The sequence below is a fragment of the Ziziphus jujuba genome, chromosome 12, assembly GCF_031755915.1.
Source record: "Ziziphus jujuba cultivar Dongzao chromosome 12, ASM3175591v1".
Taxonomy (NCBI): Eukaryota; Viridiplantae; Streptophyta; class Magnoliopsida; order Rosales; family Rhamnaceae; genus Ziziphus; species Ziziphus jujuba.
Genome location: NC_083390.1, coordinates 6,260,047 through 6,286,001, shown reverse-complemented (window position 1 = coordinate 6,286,001; position 25,955 = coordinate 6,260,047). Strand labels below are relative to the sequence as shown.

Below are 25,955 nucleotides of genomic sequence, written 5' to 3'. Positions count from 1 at the left end.
GGCCTTGTGGGGTCCAAAAAATTGACAAAATATGCCATACTGTACACCATCGGGAATTACCGACGAAACTGTCGGTAATTTTTCCAGAGGGTATTTGTAGTTTATCGAAGATTTCCTCGGGAATTACCCATGGTGAACAGTTATTGACAAGAGAATCATGTACAAAAACTAAAAACAAAATCTGAATATGGAAGAAATTGGATCCTTTCACAAATATGGAAGTTTCCTTTTTTTTTTTTTCTTTTTTGTTTATTACATTTTGGTATCTTTTTTTCTACAAAAATCCAGCTGAACACAACTCTATAATTCCTATGTTCCAAGATTATGTATAAGATTCGAAACATATTGGATACAAAGTCCTACAAGGTAGCAGACATGGCAAGACTTTGCTGGCATACCTCATGCTGAACCAGAATCCTGATATCCCAAACAAAAATATATAAAAGAAAGAAAAAATTTGTGAAAAATTAAGTGAAAATTCAAACTCCAATGCCTGTTATCAACTGGCCCAGCGTGAAGGATTCTTTTCACATATACCAGGTTAGGCCATCTGCCTCTGTGCTAATAAGCCTTTGCAATTCAAATTTTTTTATGATGCTGAAGAATGACGCCTAAAATTCACACAGCAGCATGCATCTCTAGCCGTCTTCGTGCTAAGATTTTCAAATTTGTTCAGAATGCTTTGAAGCAACCTGTGTGTCCACCGTTCTTGTGTCATGCTTTCTCTTGCTTCGTCTCTTTGATCTAGATGTGCGGGTCTTTGTAGGATGCTTTACAGCATGCTCTTGGATGCCCAACACTACATTTTCATTGGTAGGGAGTTCAGGAGGGGCATCAGGCCATGGTGTGCGTTTTGATGGTACATTGACCTCCAGAGGAGGATCAATTATCCATCTGTAAAGAGACCACACTAATGTCAAATGCATGTGCATAGGAAGAGATTCTGCTAAATGAATTTTAATTAAATAGGCAATTGACTGTCATGATTTTTGTGTGTCAATGATATATATTGAAATTTAGATGGCTTGATGAGGGGTGGGGGGAAAAAAAGCATTTCCATATGACAAAATTATTGACTAAAGGTAAAGATTTGCTGAACCAAAGTAAAATAAAAAGAAGCATGCTACATAAAATCATAGTACAATTATATAAGTCAATTGTTTAAAGGATTGTAGTCAAATTGCAAGTAAGAAAGCCCTTGGGAATGAGGTCAGAGGACTGAACAGAAATACATTGAAATGCCACACCAATACCACTTGACCACTTGAAACAATGCAATGACATTCACTTGAAAAAAGAAGTTGAGCATCATTGTCACATTCACAGGTAGGTTACTAATTTTAAGTTCAACCCATGTGTGATATTCAAAATCACAATTTCACAGCCACAATTTTATGCTTTGAAAATAAATTAGAGACGCATAGTACTTAGAAATTGAAGGATATAACAGCAGAAAGTTTAACATGACAAGATTATTACAAAACATTTCTACCAATTGTATATGATCATTGGCACTGTTGACTCCATCTATGCTTCAAATTTTTTAAACAACCATGACAGCTTTCAGAATGCAAAAACCATATGCACTATAAAATGGAAAATGGATTGGAGACACAATAGGAAAGAAGATATGGTACCTGTAGGGCCAAACCATAACCGCCATTCACATCTTGCTCGAAATAAAGTAACTGGAAAATAAAGCAATTAGATTATAAATTTAATGTCACACCAGCAACACAAAAGAAAATGCAGATGCAGAGAGAGAGAGAGAGAGAGTTCATAGTCATCAAACATGGTATATAAACAATTTAAATGCAAAAATATGAAATATACATACCTTAAATTTGCTTTGTGCATTTGAAGTAACTCTTTCTACAATACCACACTCGGCTTGTTGCTCGTTGATCGTAACACCAAAGAAATGAGCATTTTGCTTATCCACCTGCAACAAAACAAAATCAACCAAACGGAAAATTCCAGAAAGAATGAAAGTCCATGATAACAAACATGAAAGCACCTTTCCACTAACTGATGACAGAATGGAATGTATCCCTACTTGGCTGTACTCCATCCAGCATCATATCATCATACATATCTCTCAGCAAGAAATGCCTACCACCACTGTTATTTAAAAAAAAAAAAAAAAAAACCAGAACACAACTTTCACAATTTCTCTTTCACAATTTCTCCCAAAAAAAAAAATTCCCAACACCACTAACAGAAAATCAAAATTAGAGCTGTTGCCTACCTGTTGCTTCTGCTTCTGCTCCTAGGGCTCTCTAAAATCCTGCAGTTTTCTCTCTGAGTCGCCTCTCCACCATCTCCTTCAAAACGCGCAGTCTCCACGCTTACAATCCGGCCGATTCATGAAAGGAAACAGAGGGCTCCTAAGGTCTGGTTATGGATAAAGAGATGGAGGGGAAAAGTCGAAAAAAGGAAAGAAAAAAACATATTAAAAAAAAAAACACATAAGGGTATTTTGGGATTTTAAAAGATTGGAGGGGTAGATCAAAAAAGAAATGAATTGAGGGGGCAAAATTCATGAAGCTTGGTCCTAAGGGGGTATTGGGCCAAATTCCCCTATTTACAAATTGTTTGCCTGAAAAATGGAAAGCCCATAGATTTTCATAGTGCTATGTCCTTTTGACCCAATGGCCTCTAAACCAGCAGACCTCCCCTAGATAATTTCTTAAATTCCACAAAGATCAAACACGGTCAATAAAAATATTGTTAACATGGGACAAATTGTGGCTGCGATTGAAATTTTTTTTTTCCTTTATCCAGTATTGACTGATGATTAATGGAAGGCAAATCTGTTGAGTCATCATAAGAATTTCAACAACCAACCCCTATTAAAGGGTAGATTAGTCCACAATGTATTGTAACCAGAAATTATCTTCCGAGTGTTTGTAGTAATTTTCTTTAGTGTGTTTAGAACTATAGATTCATGCTTCTCTGTTTTTATGTTGGATGGACTTCCCTAAATAGTTGCCAAGGGGGTCTTTGGGCCCCATTCATCTTTCACACTCATACAGCATTATGGGCCTGGCCCTAGATAGTTGTCAAAATGGTATTGGTCCTTTCAAATTTTACAAAAATATGAGATCTGATATGATCAGCATGCAGCCACGAAAAAACGAAAAATAGAAAACAACCATAAACATCAATTTAAAAATTATTTCAAACTCTTTTTTAATTTAGTATTTTTAGTTAATTGAAATGCTTAATCAACTATAACTAATATTAATAAATAATTAAAAATAACCGTATTATACAAAATTAAATAGAAAAAAAAATCAACTTGTTAGCAACACCTAAATAAAACAACTTTCTTTTTATTTACCCAAAAAAATAAAAAAAAAATAAAAAGGAACAATTTTTTATTTTATTTTATGGATAATAATGCAAATAGGGAAGAAAGTCTGTACGGAAGATGACGTGTCGCCATGGTGGCAGCATGCGAGGTGACGTAAAGCACTAAATTGGTAAATAATTTGCCGTGAGAACCATCACAATTGAATGAATGAAAGAAAGAAAGAAAGAAAGAAAACTTTGAGAAAGTGGAAGCAGACCACAATTTCTGAAGGAAAAATGGTTTGCCAATAAAGTTGAGCTTTGTACCAGTAAGGTATGTAATTTAAGCAACAAAAAATGGAAACTTAAATTTCATCGGATGAGAGAGAGCATGAGAAAGGAAAAAGAGCTCACGGTCGATCCTCGCTGCTCTACTATTACCGATATGCCAATTGCCATTCACTTCCTAAGCCAGGTTCTTTCTTTCTTCTACTATTTTATTATTATGAATCCATGATCATCCTCTAATTTAAAATCTAAACACTTTTTTTGTGCTAAACCCATTAATCTTCAATTCACCTACACAAAGAAATGCTTTGCTTTTTATTTAAGGCTGAATTGTATGGTGAGGAAGGTAACATAGTTGAGCTATACAGCCCACCTGACAGAACCTGCAGGTACAAAGTACAACTCTTATTTACTTCTCCTTCTGTGAGTTTATTTTCCTTATTCTGTCATAAATATTTAGTGGGTAAACAATGATTTCTGATTTTGAAAATGAACTTTACAACTAACTCAAACATCTGATTTTTTTTTTCTTTTTTGCCCTTTCTGGGTCTGATTTATTTTGACTGTTATTTGCCAATTATGCCCCTGCGTTGAGTTTGGAATTTCTAAATAAATGTTGTTCTTCAATAAGCTTTCATGTTTCAATAGCTAACAAAAGGTTTACAATTAGATATCATTACAACTATAGTTCCTTATACAGGTTACTAATTGTGCTATAATTGTTCCAACTTGTGTAAGGAAATATGTCCAACTTCATGGATCGCAATTACATATTTTACCTTTTCTAAGAGAGCTTTTCTCATTTAGTGTATGATATCAATTTAATTGGCATTTAGTGTATGATATCAATTTAATTGGTGCATACAGCTTGAGGATCATGGATAGGGAGAAAGCTGCATTGGCTTCTTTTAGTTCAACGGATTTTGCCACTAGTTTCTCTGGATATGAAGATAAATCTAATTATCAGCAATTCTCACTTCATACTGTTACTCAATTCTCTCCTTCTCCTGTAATATCTGGGATAGAAAATGTATCCCAAGATGCTCATATTTCGCTTATTGAAGTAGGCAATCCAGAAGATGGACATTCAAAATCATACAAAGAGGCATCATCATCTAATACCCTGCAAGATGTACATATTGTGAGAACTTTTGAAACTTGTATATCTACAAATTGCGGTTTTCTAGTTGCTCGTCTTTCTTTCAATGACTAGATTGATCTAGGGCAATAGCTTATATGTGTTTGTTTTTGTGACTTTAACGTTCAAAATGGATCAAATTGTTGCAACAATAATGGATCTCAGTCATCACGACTAATGGAGGATTTCCTTGAGCTTGCTAAGGAAAACACAGAGAAGGATCTGGAAACGTGTGGGATTCTTGGTGCTTTTCTTGTAAGATTCATGATTTCCATAAGTCCAGCACTAGAAGTCTAGAATGTGTTACCTTATTTATGCAATATATAATTATAAGAATGCTAAACAAGCGACATGACATGTTATATTAGAACATTGTTGAAGATTTGCGGCTGGCCACCGGACACGGTGGAAAACTCATTGGAAAAATGGCCACTCTTAATCCTTCAGTTTGATTATTCTTAGGGAAAATTTCGTTTCATATGATTATATATTTAATTGCAGATAACACAAATATGTTTCATCTGTGTGTATAGAAAAGGGGAACCTTGTATGTGACCACTCTAATCATACCCAAACAGGAATCAACTTCAAGTACAGTAAGTATCCGCGTGCATTTTTAAATTTTAGATTGTGGCTTTGCCTTTTATGAGGTTGATTTGGTCTCACCACTGCTTGTTGCTGACCGCATAATACTAAATGGCAGTGTCTGGCTATAAACGATGAGGAAATTTTCGCCATACAAAATGAACGGTCCCTTATTCCTGTTGGATGGATTCATGTAGGGTCTAGCTGACCGATGTGGATTTAGCAGTTCTTCTTCAGTATACCACCTAACTTTGTTTATATTTTCAGACACATCCTTCTCAAAGTTGTTTTCTGTCATCAGTTGATTTGCATACTCAATATTCATATCAGGTATCCTTATCATTGCCAAGAAAACTTCTATTTATTTCTTTCTGAAATTACATATGATAGAACTGTGTCAGACTTTTTTAACTCCCTGTAAAAAATTGTACACGGCTTTGGCTTCTTGCTTCTTTGACTTGAAACATTAAAATTTCCTATTTCAAAGTGCAGTAGGCATTTTTATTTTATTTTGTTTTATTCATTTCATCTATTATTGTACCTTAGTACTCATGGATATAATCATAATTTTGCCATTCTGGCTGTGCTATATTTTGGGATAAAATCTGGCACTTTCCTTTTTCATTTTTAATTTTCAGGTAATGGTACCAGAAGCTTTTGCCATTGTCATGGCTCCAACTGATACCTCAAGGTGTGCAAACCATTACACTTGAGTTCACTCATAATGCTAGAAATATTGTGAATTACATGACAATTGGTTCTCCCACAGTATTAGGCTCAGAAACATGTATATTCCATCTCCTTTCGTCTCCATTGTTGGGACACATTTTTCTTCTTCTCTGGACTCTGCAATTAAAATCTTTAATGCATGGCCAAAATGTATTTGCTGATTTTGCTTTCCTCATTGGAAACTTTATAAATTACTTAGTTGGGAATCCACAGGAGCAATGGAATATTTCGGCTATCGGACCCCGGTGGGATGAGTGTTCTAAGAGAGTGCCAAGAGCAGGGATTTCATTCTCACAAAGAAACAGCAAATGGAAGTCCAATTTACGAGCATTGCTCCAATGTTTACAAAAATTCAAATCTCAGGTTTGAAATCTTTGACTTGCGCTGACACTTCACTTTCGGTTGATGGACCAGCAGGACTTTTGATCAGTAGGGTGATGACCTAGTCAAACATTGTCTGATGTTTATAGTTATACAGTAATAATGCAGATGTGTGCAATTTGACCATTTTAGTCCTCTCTAGTCAACCATATCAGTCTCTGGCAAAAGTTCAGAGTTGGAATCCCGCATCCTTAATGTAGAACGACCACCCCCTATCTCCTATTAGTTTATACTTCTATGTTCATCTTTTTTGGTTGTTGTATATTGGTCTTAATGTTAAAAAAAAAAAAATAATTAAAAATTAAAAAAAAAAAAAAAAAAAAAAACATGTGCATTGTTGTATGGAGAAAAGGAATCAATATTTAATCTTTGAAGAACACTTGGGAAGTGATACTTTTTTTTTTTTTTTTTTGGAAGATGAGCAAGCAATATTGTTGTTGTTTGCCTACCTCTTCTTGAATCTGTGATTTGGTGGTGGTAAATCACTTATATAATTTATTTTAAATTCAAACATTGTTGTTGTTTGCCTACCTCTTCTTGAACCTGTGATCTGGTGGTGATAAATCACTGACTTGAACACACAGTATTAGATGGTTGTGGGCGAGCAACATAACATTGACATGTACGCCGATGCTGTACAAGTATTTAAAAATTGCAGTTGCTGCTGCTGCTGGCTAATAATGGTAGTCAACATGGTGGTCGGTCCTCTTTAAGTTAAAGGAGTTTGTCTTCTGCCAAGTTGCAACCTTTTGTATTAATAGTCACAGCAAGGCAATATAAATTGTCTGGTAAAGAGATAGGATTCACATTTCTTCTTTTTCCCATCTCCACAACTCAAAACTTTTCAAATTGTGCGGCGGTTTTCACTCTCTACTGTCCTCTTACCACCTGGCAGCTTTTGATTGGTGTCAGTTCTCACAGCTAAACGGCACAATTTCTTGTGTTTTTCCCAACAATTTACATATAATAATGGTTATGTATTTCGTACAACATAATTCACAATGCGTAAGACTTTGTCATGCATGATGTCAAAATCAACCGGAAAAATCTACAATACTCCGGAATACGTGTTCTACACGCACATATCGAATTCACATGTGGGTTACTGGGAGAATATATTCTATAAATATTGTAGATTTTTTCAAATGAAACGTATAGGTCTTAAAAATCATTTTAGATATATATATATATATATATTTTTTTTTTTTTTGAAATAAGTCATATATGTTTCTCGTTAACTGGGGTGTTTTTAGTTCATGATATATATATATATATATGGTTTTCCATAAAAATAAGTAAATTAACAAATTTCTCATCTGGAAAAATGGAAAAAAAAAAAAAGAAATTCCCCACTTCCCAAACATTTGGAAAGCAATTTGCAAGTTCATGAATGTCTAATTCACCAAATATTAAAGAAAAATAAAAGTAATTGAAGAAAAATAAAAACTATTAATACGGCCCTTAAATAGAATAAGATCTGATCATTCATGCAGATTCTGTAAAAATTCCATATCAAAAAGAAAAAGTTAAAAAAAAAAGGGAATTTTTAAGAAATTAAATGCAGTTATTTAATAACGAGTTTCATTCTCTCAATTTTACGTAAAAATTCCATATAAAAAAGAAAAAAGAAAAAAAAAAAAGGAATTTTTAAGAAATTGGATGCACGATCTGACATGTATATAATGAAAATTTTCATTCTCAATTTTATGAGAATTTTTATGAAAATCTTTCATCAGTATTTCTTCAAATATGCTAATTTTTTATCTTTGCCATATTGCTTTCATGGAGAGAAAAACCTATGATTTACTTTTGGAACTTGTTCAAAGAAGCAAAATGGAACTAATAATATTTGATTTACTAAAATATGTCCATCCTACTATGAAGCAACTCTACATTGGAAGAAAGTCCAATTTACGAGAATCCTAGAATAAAAAACCAAAGATTACTACCCCCAAACCATTTACATAAATTAACGAACCAACCAATATAATTCCCAAAAAAAAAAATAATAATAATGATAATAATAATAATAAAGTGGATTTCTTGAAAAAAAAAAAAAAATTAAAATAGCAACGTCCGTTTAGAATGGATGGACATTTCTACTCATGCCGTTCACGTTGGTGAAGAATCCAACCAGATCTTGCCGGTACGGCAAGTACGACCTCCGTTTATCTCCCTCTTTCTTCGCTCTATTTCTAACGTAATGCTTCTCGTGCACCGACGACGCCGTTTTGCTTTTATTGGCCTTGCTTTTCACCGTCGTCGTTTTGCTGGAGGCGGAGGAGCTGCTCTTCCTCTCCTTCTCCTCCATTTCCATTTTCTTAACCGATTCGTTGCTTTGCCTTGAACGCGTAGCAGAGTTAGTATTCAAGAACACGAACGCGTCCTTGCCGTCGCTGTTGCTTCGGTGTACCAAATCTCGTAACCTCCAGATCTTCGAGAATCCTGTGGAATTGCTCTTCTTGCACGCGGTTTTCCCCGACCACTCGCAGTACGTTCCCTGGGGAATTCCTTCCAGCTCCTCGGACTCGGAAGCTGAAGACGACGGATTATTATTATTATTATTAAACTCTTCTTCGACGAAAAGCTTCTTCAATGGAGACCATAGAGCCGCCGACTCTTTACCTGTGGAACTTTCGCCGTCGTAAGAGTCGGCGAAAAGGAGATCTCTGTTGAAAATCGGAAACACCGGCCGAATCTCTCCGTTTTGAAACAAATCGGCGGCGGAAGTAGGCGATCCTTCCGGATTCGTACAAGCAAAAGAGAATTCTTCTTCTTCTTCTTCTTCTTCTTCTTCTTGTACTACTACTTGTTCAATATCCTCTACCTCATTCTCATCGTCCTCATTCCTTTCATGGCTTTCTTTCTTCTTCTGGGAATCTATTTGTTCCGAATCCACAAATCCGCCGTTAGAATCTCCTTCAATTTTGAGCTTGGAGCTGAAATCTTCACAAAATTTAGCAGAAATTTCTACGTATTCGTTCGGAGATTCGTAGCGACCGAACGATGGAGACAAAGAAACAATCGGAATCGCTTGCATTCTCAGAAAATCCGTTTACTATAATTTATTTATTTTGTTTTGTTTTTTCAGTGTACAAGAAAAATGGGAAAGAGGGTTTGCCTAAATATATAAACGCGTGGAGGGTGTTGTAGAAATAGGCTTTAGTTTTGGGGGAAATTTAATAGAAGTTGGTTGGTTGAGGTTTTTGGGGTGTAGAGGAGGAGAAAAAGTACCGAGTTAAAAAGTTTGAATCACAAATCTATTTATTTGGTAAAATAGAAAGGCGCGTAGATTGATAGTTGGCACGTGGGCCCCCAAGCCCAAATATGAGTGATGATGGGAATACGGCTGGGGACTTTGAAGGCCGTTGGATTTGGGGGTAAGCTTTGGTTCACACGGTCCACGTGTTCATACTTAAAACGCGGGGCCTTTTTCAAGCTGACACGTATTTGGATTGGGATGGTATGGGAACGTGTAGGTTGGACATCTGGTTGATTTTGACTTTGGGATTTGGGGATTTTAGGGAGAGATAAAGTTTTTTCAAAGTCTAAGCGGGTGTATGTTTAAATATCCTTTCTGCCCAATCACCTTTCAGAAAGTTTAGATGGAACACCTCATCACTGATGCAATCTCATGCCATTCCGGTGTTTCTTTTGTACTTGTATTTTTATTTTTTATTGGCTTTTTTGACTTTTTATTTTTCTTCGTCATTGACTTGCCTAGCAAGTTTTATTGTCGTCGTAATTTTCTTTTCTTATTTTTGGTTATGTCAACGTTTTTAATCATACCTCATTTAGTTGGTAAATTATTTATATTTATAATTAAAAATTTAATTAAATATATTATTTATATTTATAATTAAGACATTATTAATTTTAAATATAAATGATTAATATTGAAAATGATAAAAAAAAAATATGATGTTGATTATATTTTATTTAAATTTAAAATATGTATAAGAAAATAAATATATAATATGAGCATGTTAACGTTCATTGATAGTGGATTTATTAATTGTAACAAATAACAATATTATTGTTGTTGTTGATTTATTTTTTTAAATGATTTGTTAAAAAAATATTGAATTTTCTTTTTTCTCAACCCTTCCAAATGACATGATCACTCGTTCTCTTGTTTTTTGTATTTTGTATTTTTTTTTTTGGATAAATATTTTGTATTTTGTATTTAGTTACCATGCAATAAATTGGAACAGTATAATTTATGACGATCAGGCATAAAAGTAATTAGTGAAGTTCTAATATACAATTGACGAATATTGTTATGAAAGTCATCTAAATTCCAATAAGTATATATATATATATATATATATATATTTGTTGACAAAACCCTAATAACCAATTTAATAGTGTTATGTTTGTTATGATAGAGAAAACCATCAAAAAGTTGCAAACCCATTGCACGTGAAGCATATAATTTGGAAAGTTAATTAGAAAAGGAGCATTGGATGGGGAACAAGGCAACTTTGGTCGTTTTCTTGCAATTTATGTCGTATTATAAAGGGACACGGCCACCTTTCATATATATTTAAACCATAAATAAATAAACAAATAAATATAAGAATTATTGGTTGTAATATACAACGCAATCAGAATTTAATAATCCTTCAAAAAGAAAAAAAAAAAAAAACTACTTTTCTTATTTTGCAAGAAAGCGTTTTCCAAACCATGCAAAAATTAATTATAAAAACTAGTTATTGCTTCGTGAATGTCTCTGTGAAGATTACTTATTTTAAAATTTGAATTTCTTGTCATCTAGAAGACTTAGCCACTTGCTAACCATGCTTGTCAAAGTTCCTTATGAATTAAGAATTCTGTCAATGAAATTAACCTCACGTGCAATGCATACTAGCACAAAAACCTTGTCTCCAAGATTTGAAATTTCTAATCTCTGATACAGACCGAGTCAAAATTGTCGATGTGGGAAATAATATTCTTTGACAAATCGAATAAAGCCTAACCCCGCTGACAAATCCAACAATTTGGTGATAGAACCGATTATTGCTTGCTGGGCAATCAGCAATATACAATGACCAAAGAAATTAGGTTCTTCCTGTTTCCTTTTTTAGGTCCAATTTTGGAGCATATGTATTATATAACAAGGTCAAAAATAGTATGTATGGATTTTTGAGGGAAAAAAGAAGCTTCTAAATTAGTGGTATAACCAACTCCTAGCCCTCAAATATTGAAGCATCAATACGATACGTTTTATTCTACAACCTCATACCGTTTCTCTTACTTGGTCTGGTCTTAACACTTTGTTTTCATAGGAAAAAATTGAAAATAATAATAATAAATAACGTTGTTAATTTGTTGGTTTTTCTTCTTACAATTTTTTTATTTGTCTTGTATTCTTTGTTCAACCTTACAGCTGTCTTTCAAAATAAAATACAAATATCCAAATTTAATCTATGTCATTTACTTGCAAGTTAATTTATTTCTCTATCAATGGTTTGTGGTCAAGTTTTAAGGAGAGGCTAACTTACAACCAACTTACAAGTGGTCTGGTTGAAAGGTTTGAGTTTTCCGTACTTGTGCTGATCTGCCATCGGCTCAAAACATATGCCATCATATTAAAAATTAAAAAACCAAAACAAAGCTTATTAATATAATAACAATAAGAGTATTGTTGTATATGATCATTTAATAAACCTTCATCATTTTTTTTTTTTTTGTGGGACTCTTGATATAGAATCCTCTATCAATAATTTCAATTTTATCATCAATAATAACAAATAACATTTCGACTATATACATATATTCATATAATTATGTTTATATCAAAATAATCTGATAGTTTTAATATTAATTTTTTATTAGTTATTAAATCGCATTAAAAATTAAAAAAAATATAATTTAAATTTGGTGATATATTAAAATTTTATTTAGAAATAATAAATCCTATTGAAACTGTTGATTAATAAATATTATTTTAAATCCAACATTTAATATGATTAAATGTAGAAAAAAAAGTTTTAAAATTAATTATGATATTAAGTATTTGATTTAATCATGTATGTGTATATTTTTAATAATATATATTTTATTACTATCAATCACTAGTTTATGAACTTCTCTATTGGGTTTGTCCTCCTTTCAAGTTCGAATTTAACTACTTAATCATTACCGCTAGAACTAATCACCGGTGGGGATTAGAGTCAATGTATTGATAGTCTTTCTTTTCCCCCCCTTTTTTTTTTTTTTGGTGGAAAAATGTAATGATAGTTAATTGGATTTTTGTTTAAAATTATATGTATGAGAAAAATTGAACCCATACTAACAAGTAGCTACCAATTCAATTAGAATTTTACTATTTGTTGATATTGATACTGAGTTGGCAAGTATTAATTGAATGCGTGTGTATTATATTTTTATACTAAAACCCTGATATTGAAAAAATAATTTTTTTAAAAATAATTATTTAAATTGTCACATAATATAATGAGTTTAACTAATACTTTATCACAAAATAGTGTCAAATTCAATAAATTGTCACAGCTATGAAATGGATTTGATAAGTAATGGATCAATGAGAAATATCAATTTTTTGTATTTCCTAATAACAGAATGCACAAGGAGACCACTAATTTCGGCTGATCGCAGCCTAAATGAAGGTGGGAAATGGGTCCATCAATCACAAATGGATAATGAAATGGGGACACAAGAAAACATTACAGAATTTATCAAAAAATACATGTGAAAACATTGTAGCATTTGTCAAAATGGGGAAAAAAATTGGCTTGGATAATGTGCTTCGCTTTTCTTCTGGATTATGCATTAGATGAAGGGTGGGCCTGTGAAAATAATGCTTCAGATTGTACAATTGGTTAGTAGGCCACCGGTAATGCAAATTACCAAAATGCTTTTTGGTGTACTGTGGAAATGTATCTTACAAACTGTCTCTTTCATTTTCAGCTGGTATCAAATTCTTTTCCGTCTTCCACACGCAACAAACTTCAATAACTCCACAAAATCCAAATTCAATACTCAAATCTCAGAGAAAAACATTTGGGTTTTTATTTCTTTTAGCAATTTTAAATTCTTTTGGTGGAAATTTTATCTGATTTGGATAGAATCAAGTTATGGATGAGGTTGATAGAGAATATATACATTGGGCTTGCATTTTTGGGTCTTATTGTGGGCTTAGAACTTAACCCATTTTTTTGGGTCTTACTATGACCTCCCACATCAAGTCACATGGCCCATAAAGAAATTCTATTTGAGCTGAAAAAGCCCTTAAGGAGACATTGCACGTTATTACCATTATTTTCAGAAAAGACATAGCTGCTATGTTATTGGTTTTTTTGGTAAAAGACATAGCATGTTATTATGTTGTGCTTGAAATGGTAGTGCTTTATGGAATAAGATAACCAACCCATTTAAATAACTTTTCAAAAGTTTAATCCATGTTTTGGCTGCTACAAATGTTTTGTTATTGTCTAATAGAATTGAATTCAATAAACCCAAGAAAAAAATTTGGAAAAACACAAGAGACAGGCCTGGAAAGCAGTAGTACCAATTTTAGATGGAAACCCGACCTTAAAGACAATTTTTTTTTTTTTGTTTCCCAATCATTTCATTACTTTAAGTTATCGAAATATATTTGGCAAATAAATTAAAAAAATATGGTTGTGGGTTAATTAGACAAGCTTTACCAAAAGCTTGTGAAACTTCTTCATGAGAAAAGGCTATAATTTGGTTTATGTTTGGCAATGGATGGTTTAATAACAGTACTGCGCTTACCGTTTTTTTTTTTTTTTTTTTTTTTTGGGTTTTTTGATAAAAGTACGGCACTTAGGTTAATTTTTATTTTTGTTTTTTTATTAATATTTATTATTGTTTTTTTTTAGCCGCTTTACATCTTTACTGAGCAAAAAGAATTTGTCATGCATGCCATATAAATATCCTTTTAATATTGAAAAAATTATGCTATAGTATATAATTCAAAATAGAATGTTTTTTAAAATTTACTAGTTTTTTTCAATATTCAACTGATTAATTATTTTTTTATAACATATTTTATTTTTCTTTGACAAATAAAACAGCAGCCGTGGCCATTTTCAAAATTTGACTTAGAACTCTACAAGATAAATAGAAAAATAGCCTTTTCGTGAAAAATAGTTTCTATATCTCATTAATCTCATTAATGAGGCTGCTTGTCTGAAATTTAAAAGATCCTCCTTTTTTTTTTAATTTTTTTTTATATTATATATATATATATAATATTCTAGATTATATGTATTGATCAATATGGTAAAAGAAATATGTAGTGAAATAATTTCGTATACACTTTATATTATACGTAATTAATATAATTTATAAGGATTATAATCATAAAGTTAACAGATCATATATGATAATTTACTTTATTTAATTTGCGTCGCAAAAAAAACCGATTATAATTACTATTAACAAAAATTGACATATCATTAAGAAATTAATAAATGAATAGCTTTTCCAGCTCTGAATAGCTCGAAAGCTCGAAAGACTAGCTTTTCTTTTATTAGCATCAAAAGGGTAAAACTGTTGATTATGTTATGTTTAGGATATGCCAACGTAAACTAAATTAACGTGAAAGGTAAATTCATTCAATTTATTTTTATTTTATTAAATTATCCAAAAAAAAAAAGTAGAAAAATTTGGTAAAAGGGTTCGAATGATTGTTCAAACTCAATGAACGAAGCAGTTAAAACTGTCGGGGGATTAACCGTTCGCCACCTGGAGGGACAGAGATTGCAGAAGAAGGCGGTGCTTATGTTTATGGTGATTCCTTTTTCAATGGCGGACTTGTCGTAATACGTCATCGTTTTGATCACATTCTCTCCTCCTCCTCTTTTCCAAGTTTAGGGCTTTTTCTTCTCCTTCTTCTTCATCCTCAGGATATCAAAAAGCAAAAAAGACCACCCAACCTTGTTCTATCCTCAAAGCCATCTCTCCTCCTCTCTGTTACCCAAATCCTCTTTAGGTACGTATAATATTGCTATAATGATTAGTACCCATTTGTTTTTTTTTTTTTTGGTTTTTTTTTTGAATTAGTTTTTTACTGAAAATAGTGATTTCAATTTGTTTCTTATGGTGGGGTTGTTATGGAGTAAACACTCTGATAGAAATGCATGTGTGTCACAGTAGCTTAATTTTCTTTACAATATGTAAATAACATCCATGAAACATGTTCGATTATTTATAGCAGGTTGATTTCGTCTTGGAAGGTGATCAAACGCAAATAAACTCTATGTTATGTATTTATATATGTATATTGTTTTATGTTATTTATTCTGTAATTTATAGAATCAATGGAGGGTGTTGACCAAGTATTTTAGGGAATCAATCACCATGGCAAATATATCACAAAAGAAATTCCCACTTAATTCGGATGATTACAAGTTGTATGAAGAAGTTGGCCAAGGTGTGAGTGCAACTGTTTACAGAGCTCTCTGCATCCCATTTAATGAGGTTGTTTCCATCAAAATTTTGGACTTGGAGAAGTATGATAATGACTTGGTATGTGATTCCGTACGCGCGTTTCAATTTTCTATTGCAAGTCGTTTTTTGAGATGAGAATTATCATTTGCAGCTTGAGGCTGATGCAAACACTAGCCAATTTCAGAATCTTAGTTACTCTTCTAATTGATGGAACTTCATAATCAGTTTTTTCAAACGAACTTTTCTCATTCATTTAGTTTACAAGCTATGTTTGGAGCCTGGAAACTACTAGGAGAAAACCAAAAAAAGTGCCATGAACTAATTTAGTTTCCATTGTTTGATTAAGATAAAATCATGGAGGACGAAATATGCGTAATGTAGAAAAGAGAATAAGAGGCGTGCATTCTAAAAATTTTGAATTTTCACAAAACATTCAAGTCTTTTTCATATTTTTTCCTTTCCCTAGTAGAAGCCAGGCTTCAAATATAATCTTAGTGATGATGATTTACATTTACTTGTCTTTGGGTGTCATTTATGCAGGATGTTATCCGACGAGAAGTACAAACTATGAGCTTACTTGGTCATCCAAATCTACTTAAGGCACACTGCTCTTTCACATCTGGCAAGCGCCTTTGGATTGTGATGCCTTACATGGCTGGTGGGTCATGTCTTCACATAATGAAATCTGATCATCCAGATGGTTTTGAACAGCCTGTTATTGCTACATTGTTGCATGGTGTTCTTAAAGCTCTTGTTCATCTACATTCCAATGGGTTCATTCATAGAGATGTTAAGGTATTTCATTATGTCAATATCACCCAATGTGCCATGTGAATATTTGTAGCCATCATCTATTCCTATTCTACCTGTTATAATGTTAATAAAGATGAAATAAAAAGCTGTGATGGCTCTTTTCTTTATTACTTTTGCAACAAGTTGGTGCTTGTTGGTGCTTCTAATTTGCTTGCATCAATAATCATGTAATAATTTTTGTATTTTTCAATCTAATATCTATAGGCTGGGAACATATTGCTTGATGCAAATGGTGAAGTTAAGTTAGCAGATTTTGGTGTTTCAGCAAGCTTGTTTGATACTGGTGAAAGAAGACATAAAAGAAATACATTCGTTGGAACTCCATGCTGGTGTGGCAATACTTTTCAATCTCTTTGGTGGCTTTTTAATTAATATTATTCTTTGTAGGAGTCTGTCATGGAGCATGTATATGTGTGTGTGTGTGTGTGTGTGTGCGTTCGTCCTTGCTGTTTCTCATTTTTATGGAAAATCTTTTACTTTTTGTTACAGGATGGCTCCTGAAGTTATGCAGCAACTACATGGATATGACTTCAAGTGAGTGGGGTGCTATTTCTGATCATTCAACAATTAGCAATTATTCGTATGATTATGTGGGATCATCTTACATTAGTTTTTGAAAGTTAGTATAAGTGGTACCTTTTGAAAATTTAAACTCCAATCTGTATTCTAAACACTGGTCTTGAATTGTACTTTTGATTAGGATGCTCTGACTTTTTATATAGCATTAAATTGGCAGCATTTATTCTGCATATGAGATAACTAACTATAATCAAGTTTCATGTGAACAGAGCAGATATTTGGTCATTTGGAATAACGGCTCTTGAACTAGCTCATGGTCATGCTCCATTTTCCAACTATCCGCCAATGAAGGTATATCTCTATATATGAACGACAAAAGATGATGCTATGCTGTAAAACTGCATTTGTATGTGTACATGATTGGATTTTTATCTTCCTTTCCTTTTTTTTTGTTTTGTTTTTTTTTTTTAATAAAAAAAAAGAAAGAAAAAGAAAAAAAATTAAATTGAAAGTTATTCTATTATTGGATTATTTGTAAACTTTCAGTCTAATTGGATTATTCATATGTTTTTTTATTGGTCCTCTCTGCGCCTATACCTTAATAAAAAGCATGTACATGCCATGTTATACATCGATTCACATGGTTATGGCTGGAAGCAGATTTCTGCTGCTTGGTTCAGCAACTCTGCTTTTTCTTTGGTGAAAATTACTATTTACTGACCTATCACGTGCTATTTTAATTTCTCATTCCAGGTTTTACTTATGACCTTACAAAATGCACCACCTGGTCTTGACTATGAGAGAGACAAGAAATTTTCAAAGGTTAGCTTTATCTGATTATAACTTTTGGAGAATACCAAAAGGCGGATATTGCTCTGAAATTAATTATCATTTGCAGTCATTTAAAGAGATAGTAGCTGCTTGCTTAGTAAAGGATCCAAAGAAACGTCCCACCGCAGAAAAACTTTTGAAGCATCGTTTCTTTAAACATGCACGTTCAGCAGACTATGTTGTCCGCACCATTCTTGATGGCCTTCCTCCTCTTGGTGATCGTTTTAGGATACTTAAGGTATCCTGTCCAGTTGTCATAACACTTCTGATAATTTGCTTTACTTATACCATGCTTGTTTTTCACATGCCTCATGGTCCAGGAAAAAGAGGCTAACCTTCTTGGGCAAAATAAGGCTATGATTGGCGACAAAGAGCAATTATCACAGGTCGTACAGTAAAACTAATATTTGTGTTGAAGAAAATTATTCTCTAATTGTTGTAATCATTAGTGCATGAAATCATAAACACGTCTATTCAATTCAAGCTCTTTTTACTTGCAGCAAGAGTATATGAGAGGGATAAGTGCCTGGAACTTTGATCTAGATGATTTGAAAAAACAAGCTGCTCTTGTAAGTAGGTGTAGGTCATTTCCTATATTTCATATTTTCCTATTGATCAATTTCTGAGAGTGGTTTGAATGTTAACATGTTATATGATGACCATACTCAAATGAAAATTATGATTCGTTTTCAGCTCCAAGATGATGATAACATCATCAGTACAGAAAATGTAGATTGGAATGAGAAAAAGAATGGTGGAAGTGGTAAATTAGCTGTTCAAGAAGAGAAGCAGTTAGTGGAAAGGTTTAATAATTCTGAGTCTGCAAAAGCTGCGCCATCTAAGGAGGTAACAATTCTTCTCTGATTCAGAATGCAACTTACCCTTGTAGTTTCATTTCTTGAGCTCTATGAATATGATGGCATTCCCTGTAATGTTTAACCTATCTTCCATTTGTTTTGGAATGCGTGTCATAATCTTCAGAGTCTTGATGATCCACCAGCTTCATTTCCTAGTCAATCCTTTCAGGCCTTTGAGTATGTAAACCTTTTGTCTATACATTTCATTTACATACAAAATCATTCTTGTTAATTTGGTTGGCTATTTACCACATCCCAATGTTTGGAAGGTAGAAATTATATGCATAGTGGTTCTTGAGCAGATGTGGGCTGCATATTCATTGCGTTTTGGCATTCTTTTAGTGGCATGCATATGTAAGTCAGTGTCCCATATTAAATTAATGTGGTATATAGATACTTTCATTTATGCCATCAATTTAATTAGTGCAGAGGTCTAACTAATATTGGTGAAGATGATGTCGTTGGTAGTAGCTCAACTTGGAAAGATTCTGGGCGCTCAAAGTTTGAAGAGCCCCTTGATTCAACACTGTTGGAGGATGACAAAATGATTGGCTATTTCAATGGTGATAATTTGGTGCGAAGTTTCACTTTAACGAAGGATATCATTTCCGAACATCCAATAGTCTTAAAAAGTTCGTGTTCTTTAAAGAATATTGCTTCCCCCTCTAGCAAGGCCATTTCTGAACGTCCAATAGTCTTGAGAAGCTCGCGTTCTTTAAAGAATGTTGCTTCCCTCTCCAGCAAGGCCAATGGCGAGAAGGACAGTCAAGTTCAGAACTCTGGTAGATACCTGTAAGAATACATATATTTTTAATCATTATCCCTACCTTCTTTTATTTTTATTTTTTTATCTTGTATGTATGTCTCTGTTTTACAACGGGAAATTGGAGAATGTAACTCCTAGTGCATAACTAGTGCATTTTTTACATTTTCCCTATTTTTATTCTTTAAAAGGACTTCCTATCAATTGATTTATCTGTGATTATTTGAAGGAGAGTATATACCATAAGTTTACCAAAGTAATTATGTACTGACAATTAAATTTTGGTGGGAATATTCTGTAACAAAAGGCAATATAGTCGAGACCCTCTTTGAGTATGATATAATTGATGCAAGATTAATTTTTGTTGCATTAATGCCGCTGTCAACTATTTTTAAGCTAATTTTCATAAACAATGTGGTTATTTTCATAGGTTCTTTGCTCGTTCTTAGGTGGGTATAACTTGTTTTATTCAATTTTAAGGCTGGGAACTAGGCACATCATCATTATTTTTTCTTTATTTTACAAGGATTATGTGCTATTATTGATGTTATCTGAATATATCCTTAATGTTTATGCTACTTTACCTCCGTTATATTCTCCTGTATGGGACTAACTGATTCGGACTTGAAATCTGAAGAGATCTTAAATGCTGTAAAGGACACACTATAATACTATGATATTTAAAATGTGATAGCATGAAATTCCTGAAATATGTTTCTCTATTTATGCAGTGGTCAGTTGCGACATCATTGGAGGAGAGAACACAGTAGATTTCTATCTGGCGTATTCATCATTAACATTTCTTTTTAGTAATGTTTCGTAATCATGACTTATGAATAATGCATGTAACCCTATGCAGCGCGAAGTGCTTCAGGTGAACTGTCCTACCAACACAAGGATCAGTTCAATGTTAGAATGCAAGACTCCAGCCCTAAGGTATGTCCTTTAGATCCACTACCAGGTCCGTTGCATATTGAATAAATAAATAAAATACTTGGGAGGCTTTGTGACCACTTTCAATTATGTTTTTGATTTAGGATTTTATGAATGACTCTACAAACACATATTTTGGACCTAAAGTAACTTCAATATCTGGAGTCTCAGCAGTTCTTCCCTCCTTATGGTATCTCTTGCAGCAAAATTCCATGCAACGGGTATGCATTGAAGTACTTTCACTGTCCATTAAGAAACAGTTGCTTTAACATTTATAATCGTTCTTTATTCTTCTGACAGGATCAGATAATGAGATTTATTAGACATGTAGAACAATTCACTGGTAATATCTTTTTTAATCTCTTAGTTACCTTTTAGGCTTTATTTGGCTTAGAATCCGTTGAGGAAAAAGAAAAAAAGAAAAAAAAAAAAAAAGAATATAGAAAATTTTAGTGTCCATCGTTTTGGTTAAAAGAAAATGACATAGAAATGTAAACAAAATGTGGACATTCTAGAAACCTTGATTTTCATGAAAAATGTTTCGAGTATTTTTGTTTTTTTTCCTTCTATTTTATATTTTTCTTGTGGATTCCATGTTCCAGACAGTTAAGCATTTACTTACCAAGTTTCATGTCATCAATATGTTTAATGTTGTTAACTCATTTTCCAATTTTGCTTAATAAAACGCAACCCTACAGAGTCTATGCTGCCAGTAGGCAATGACGTACACGAGCAGGTAGATAGCCATTCAGTTTGATTTCTGAAACTCAATAATTTTGTCTCTATCTGAAATTGAAATGCAATGAATTCAAATTTGGGTTTGAAAATTAGGTATTAATAAAACTACAGGATGAGAACCAATCAAATTTTGATGCTTTGCAGGTTCTTAAAGCTCCTCTCAGGGAGAGAATTCTTGAATCCCATGTGATGCGTATGGAACAACAGTATGTAGAAATATATATATATATATATATATTTTTTTTTTTTTCAAAATACAATTTCCATCTGTTTTTTCCATATCCATTTTGACTTTTTCACTTCTGTTTGTGATCAGCGTTGAGAAACTGGTTGAAGATTTGCAGATACAAAAGATGGAAAATGCAAAGGTCTGTAAGCTATTGGTCTTTTTCCCGTTAAACTTCAAGGGGTTTGTCACTATGCTTTCTCATCTAAAGCCCATTAGTGTTAGGCTTAATGAGACCCTGGTTTTTATTTTATTTTTTCTCATTTTTGGAAATATAGGCAGATTTAATTTAAGATGATTTTGTTTCTGTTTTTATTTTTATTTTTTTGGTTAAAATTGTTTCTTGTTTTATGTGGCTTAGCTGGAAAGGCAAATTAATGCTTTGAATGGGAAGGAATAGGAGCTGGCATATGCTATCCATAGATTGACAAGACCAGAGGTATAAAGTTTTGTATTATAGAAAAGTTTCTGTACTATATTTGCAAATGGCAATTCGCTTTTTTTGCACGTAAGTTATATAGTTGGTCATAACATTAACAAGGTGGGCATAGCCTTTGATTTCGCTTTGTAGATGTGATTGTTTATAGATACCTCTTGTAATTAAGTGGCTAAAATCGCACTTTAAGTTTTCTATCAATCCCTCCTGGGGAACAGCCTAGTGCTAACTGCTAAAGCGATTGTGTCCTCATCAATAATATATGTATAATATTTTAAAATTCGAATCTTTATATTCCAATATTAAAATATATATATATATATATCCATCTTTTTGTAAAAGCAACAATGCCCATAATTTTTGTTTTTTCCAAATTAAATGCAAACATATGTACAAGCTAGGAGAGAAAAAGACTTTCTTATATGCTTATTCTATCAAAAGAACCTTTGGGAAAAAGGATAAGAAAAGAAAAACAACTGAAATTTTTTTATTCAATTTGATTTCTTAGAAGTAAATATCTTTTAGTGAAATTGAAACGGAAATAAACCAAAGTTTATATGAGACCAGAGGAATTATCTTAATCATAACGCAAAGAAACGTCACTTTTCAGGCATTTATGCTTCGTTACCTGTTTTCCAAAGAAAGCCCAAACTTGGACAAATTTCATTACGTTGAGACTTTCTAAATAGTCCTGGCATAGAACTGTAATTGTATTGCCTACGTATGATGCACGTAGGACGGTAGGAAAAGTCAAATAGAAGTAGCATTTAGAGGCAAATTGTTCACATTTTTTATTCACGAAAATAGATATAAGAATTTTCGCCAAAAGACTTCCTGAAACTATTACTAACCAAAAAAAAAAAAAAAAAAATCCTTGCCAGAAGTAGAGGACAAAAAATCAAAGCAAATTTCTTGCCAGACAAGTAAATTTTGATAGGCGCGTGACATCATAAAGTCAGGCTTTAAAAAAAGTATCAGGCTATTGAAATTAAAATATTGTGTAGTACCGACTGAAAAAACTAGTACCTTTTGGAAGTATACTGTTGTGCTGAATCAACTAAGAAATTTCAAAGAAGCAACATTTTTTGTAATCAAGCAACTGTGTTTAATTTTTGTATTTCTTTCAATAACCCCCTGTTTTTGTTACAGAGCAGCGAAGATTGTGAAATTCCAATTTGATATGAAGGAAAGCCCCATTGGACTAACCTTTCACATTCTTTGTAATTTTTTTTTTTTTCCCCAGTATCACAAGTCCATCAAGTATAAATCTAAAAACTAAAAGCTAATCTATATGAAAGAATTACCCAAAGGAAAAAAAAAAAAAAAAAAAGAAAAAAAAAAAAAAAGAAAGGAATCTACCTCCTAATGAAAATCCCCACCAACCCAAAACTAGCTGTTGTCAACTTGATCACGCTTTGTTTCTATAGGATTTAATTACAGCAACTAACAACTTGTCTCCAGCTATGGTCCTCACTTTCTGAATTAGCTGTGGCCTCCTAATCTTATTTGCCTGCACACAAATTACACAAAACCAAAATCAGAACAAGGAAAATTGGTGTGTATTACTTTATAAAAAAAAAAAAAAACTTGTAATCAAAAGGAAAAATTGAATTACCCGGAAATCATTGTGGCATTTGACAATCTGGGTCATTTTTGTAGGATGCAAAAACTTTGAGAGTATGGAAATCAAAGTTGGGAAACTCATCCATGGAGATGAGGGTTTTAATATATTTGCCGCCTGCTTTCTTTGAAACTCTGGAAAGATTTAAAAATGTCAAACCCAAAAAAGTTCCCAACATTATTTTTTTTTATTTTTTACTTTTTTGCTTAACCCCAACATTATTACTAAGAAATATGAAAGATAAATTAAAAATATAATAAAAAGCAATTTCATAATTGTCTTAACTTACCCTTTAAGCAAGGCGATTTGAAACTTATGACAAATTCAGGGAAAATATGAGAATTCATGAAAGCATTCCATATGATATATTTCCTAGGGGACAAGAGATTGTCAACACCAGAGTCGAACTCATTGGAACTTGGATGAAATTGCTTTGAACCTGGATGAATAACTTCCGATTTCCCCATTATGACACGGCATAGTAATATATGCCTCACCCCACTTTCATCGGCAACAGAGGACAATGCACTGCTAAAAAAAAAAAGGGAACAAATTCAAAATATCAGAAACTAATGAAACAACTTCAAAGAGTCAGAATTTACACCCCCCCCAAAAAAAAAAAAAAATAATAAAAAATAAAAAAATAAAAATATCAGAAACATAATGGATATTAACATTTTACATATTTGGTTTTACCGCTATGTCAATTGTTTGCTAGAAAAGCTGAGAAAAACGCTAGTGGGGATCTCAAATTGAGAAGCTTTGAACCCTATCCGTTTCCCGGAGTTTCAGCAATTAATCAAACATAACATATGCATAGTTCAAACTTACCCATCGATGGAAAACTTAGCCGGAAACAATTCGACACCGACACCATGCGAATCCTGTTTTCCAGGTCTTCCACACGAACTAAACCCATGTGATACAATCCCAAAAATCTCATCCCTCGAAGCACCATACCAAGCATGCTTGATATTCGCATCCCCTCCACATTTTTCAGCAACCGCCTGCGAGAAAATCCGAAACGATTTGGCCTTGGCTTGCCTAGTTAAACCAGAATTCAGATTGATCTTATTAATATCCACAATATTGGTGTCCTTGGAAGCCAATCCCATACCATAAAGAAAGCTTCTCTTAACTACTTCATGCTCCATACTCCCTTCTTCTACGCTAACCATACCATACCGAGCAAAAACCCCATTCCGATCCGACCCATTGGAGTTAACCTCATCGTTTTCAGACCCAGAATGCAAAATTTCGTCATCATCAACGATAATGGATATTTGGTCTTCTCTGTAATCAATCTGGTCCATCTGTTTCTTTTCCCACCAATTAAATTCCCCAAACCTCAAAACCCAATTTGTTTGTTTACAAATTACCTTTATACAAATTCAGAAAGAGCAAAAAGAAAGGTTAGAAAAAAGATTTGAGGGGTCTAAGAACCTGTTGAAGATGGTGGGTGGGAGGTCTCTCGTCCTAAATCACGATTGGTGAAGAAAAAGAGGAACCGAAGAAGACAAGGAATTAAACAGGTCTAGTATATATATATATATATAAGGTATTCCCTATAATGGATCTACAAGTAGAAGAAGGAAAATTAAAAAGCCTTCAACTACAAGTTTTTTATTTATTTTTTATTTTTTTATTTAAATCTTTGGCGGTTTTGGAGAGGATCAAATTCCGTGCCGTCGTCTCCTAAAAGTTAGAGAAAGGAGTCGCAGGCGGTGCGCTTCCCTTGTCCACATTGAATTTGATTTTTAACTATTCAATGTACAGAAATACCCCTAATAGGATGCTGTGGAATCTAGGAAACGGTCAAATACTGTGAGTATTTTGGGAATTTCAGAAACAATTTAAGAAAATTGTTTATTAAATATTTTGGGCAGTTGGTTATTTGGGAATTAAATTATGGTCAAGAGGACGTGGGTTGCATATGCTTGCTTACATAGCAAGTAATTTGTAGTATGTATCTTTAGACCCTAGCCATACAAATCGGATGCAATTGTGGGACCCACTTTTTATATTTATTACTTTTCATCATTATTCTACTCTATTTTATGATTTTTGTCTTCCATTTTGCGCAAGTCTTTTTTTCTTTTTTTTTTGTCCTTCTTTTTCTTTTTCTTTACACTTTTGTTTCCCTTTTCAATTACTTAGAGGAGGAGTCAATATATGAAATAAATTGTCATACCATATTTCTGAGAGATTTTATCAAATATATTGTATTCATGAAACTTAAACACATGATGTGCATGAATACAAGTAAAAGGAGCCTGAAAGATTTACATGGATAAAATGAATTCATATAGAAACTTTAAAAGAACAACATTTGAATGAACAAATTTCAAAGTTCAATAAGATG

The 25,955-nt window shown here is 32.9% G+C and overlaps 5 protein-coding genes across 34 annotated transcripts; 2 read left to right on the top strand and 3 right to left on the bottom strand.

The window, feature by feature from the left end:
* Positions 1 to 382: 382 nt before the first annotated feature.
* Positions 383 to 2,461, bottom strand: LOC107408100 (chaperone protein dnaJ 15-like). Of its 5 annotated transcripts, none has more exons than XR_009635283.1 (5): positions 2,249 to 2,461; positions 2,018 to 2,121; positions 1,838 to 1,942; positions 1,638 to 1,688; positions 383 to 894 (listed from the first exon to the last, which is right to left on the bottom strand). XR_009635283.1 is itself a non-coding variant. In XM_060813643.1 (4 exons), exons 2-4 carry the CDS (start codon positions 2,069 to 2,071, stop codon positions 883 to 885), a joined length of 297 nt encoding a protein of 98 aa, XP_060669626.1. In that variant the 5' UTR covers positions 2,072 to 2,121; positions 2,249 to 2,461; the 3' UTR covers positions 383 to 882. The 5 variants fall into 5 exon arrangements, 2 of the variants coding, with proteins under 2 accessions (XP_060669626.1, XP_060669627.1); XR_009635284.1 differs by having other exon boundaries at positions 2,018 to 2,112; XR_009635285.1 differs by lacking the exon at positions 2,018 to 2,121.
* A 1,047-nt stretch (positions 2,462 to 3,508) lies between these two features.
* On the top strand, positions 3,509 to 8,424 carry LOC125418327 (AMSH-like ubiquitin thioesterase 2). 7 transcript variants are annotated; one of them, XM_048466875.2, is made up of 9 exons: positions 3,509 to 3,769; positions 3,907 to 3,971; positions 4,450 to 4,723; positions 4,886 to 4,975; positions 5,254 to 5,316; positions 5,424 to 5,498; positions 5,573 to 5,635; positions 5,944 to 5,996; positions 6,234 to 8,424. In XM_048466875.2, the coding sequence occupies exons 1-9, from the start codon at positions 3,674 to 3,676 to the stop codon at positions 6,286 to 6,288; spliced, it is 834 nt and encodes a 277-aa protein (XP_048322832.2). In that variant the 5' UTR covers positions 3,509 to 3,673; the 3' UTR covers positions 6,289 to 8,424. The 7 variants fall into 7 exon arrangements, 6 of the variants coding, with proteins under 6 accessions (XP_048322832.2, XP_048322833.2, XP_048322830.2 ...); XR_007238772.2 differs by having other exon boundaries at positions 3,510 to 3,769; positions 5,944 to 6,092; positions 6,248 to 6,388; XM_048466876.2 differs by having other exon boundaries at positions 3,511 to 3,769; positions 3,951 to 3,971; positions 6,248 to 8,424.
* On the bottom strand, positions 8,250 to 9,649 carry LOC107428719 (uncharacterized). The gene has a single exon (XM_048466871.2). It carries the CDS (start codon positions 9,453 to 9,455, stop codon positions 8,496 to 8,498), a length of 960 nt encoding a protein of 319 aa, XP_048322828.1. The 5' UTR covers positions 9,456 to 9,649; the 3' UTR covers positions 8,250 to 8,495.
* Positions 9,650 to 14,945: 5,296 nt separating this feature from the next.
* On the top strand, positions 14,946 to 23,322 carry LOC107428669 (uncharacterized). Of its 19 annotated transcripts, none has more exons than XM_060813414.1 (21): positions 14,947 to 15,398; positions 15,754 to 15,934; positions 16,397 to 16,651; positions 16,874 to 16,998; positions 17,159 to 17,203; positions 17,458 to 17,539; positions 17,942 to 18,010; positions 18,087 to 18,257; positions 18,340 to 18,405; positions 18,520 to 18,588; positions 18,713 to 18,865; positions 19,001 to 19,053; positions 19,306 to 19,668; positions 20,371 to 20,405; positions 20,499 to 20,575; positions 20,677 to 20,793; positions 20,873 to 20,915; positions 21,271 to 21,308; positions 21,455 to 21,516; positions 21,627 to 21,678; positions 21,898 to 23,322. In XM_060813414.1, exons 2-21 carry the CDS (start codon positions 15,767 to 15,769, stop codon positions 21,934 to 21,936), a joined length of 2,082 nt encoding a protein of 693 aa, XP_060669397.1. In that variant the 5' UTR covers positions 14,947 to 15,398; positions 15,754 to 15,766; the 3' UTR covers positions 21,937 to 23,322. The 19 variants fall into 19 exon arrangements, 11 of the variants coding, with proteins under 11 accessions (XP_060669399.1, XP_060669400.1, XP_060669397.1 ...); XM_016039234.4 differs by having other exon boundaries at positions 14,949 to 15,398; positions 15,722 to 15,934; XM_060813416.1 differs by lacking the exon at positions 15,754 to 15,934 and having other exon boundaries at positions 14,946 to 15,398.
* Positions 23,054 to 25,280, bottom strand: LOC107428663 (probable inactive poly [ADP-ribose] polymerase SRO2). 2 transcript variants are annotated; one of them, XM_016039226.4, is made up of 4 exons: positions 24,425 to 25,280; positions 23,883 to 24,124; positions 23,588 to 23,727; positions 23,054 to 23,482 (listed from the first exon to the last, which is right to left on the bottom strand). In XM_016039226.4, the coding sequence occupies exons 1-4, from the start codon at positions 24,904 to 24,906 to the stop codon at positions 23,381 to 23,383; spliced, it is 966 nt and encodes a 321-aa protein (XP_015894712.3). In that variant the 5' UTR covers positions 24,907 to 25,280; the 3' UTR covers positions 23,054 to 23,380. The 2 variants fall into 2 exon arrangements, with proteins under 2 accessions (XP_015894712.3, XP_015894713.3); XM_016039227.4 differs by having other exon boundaries at positions 23,883 to 24,121; positions 24,425 to 25,270.
* Positions 25,281 to 25,955: the final 675 nt, after the last annotated feature.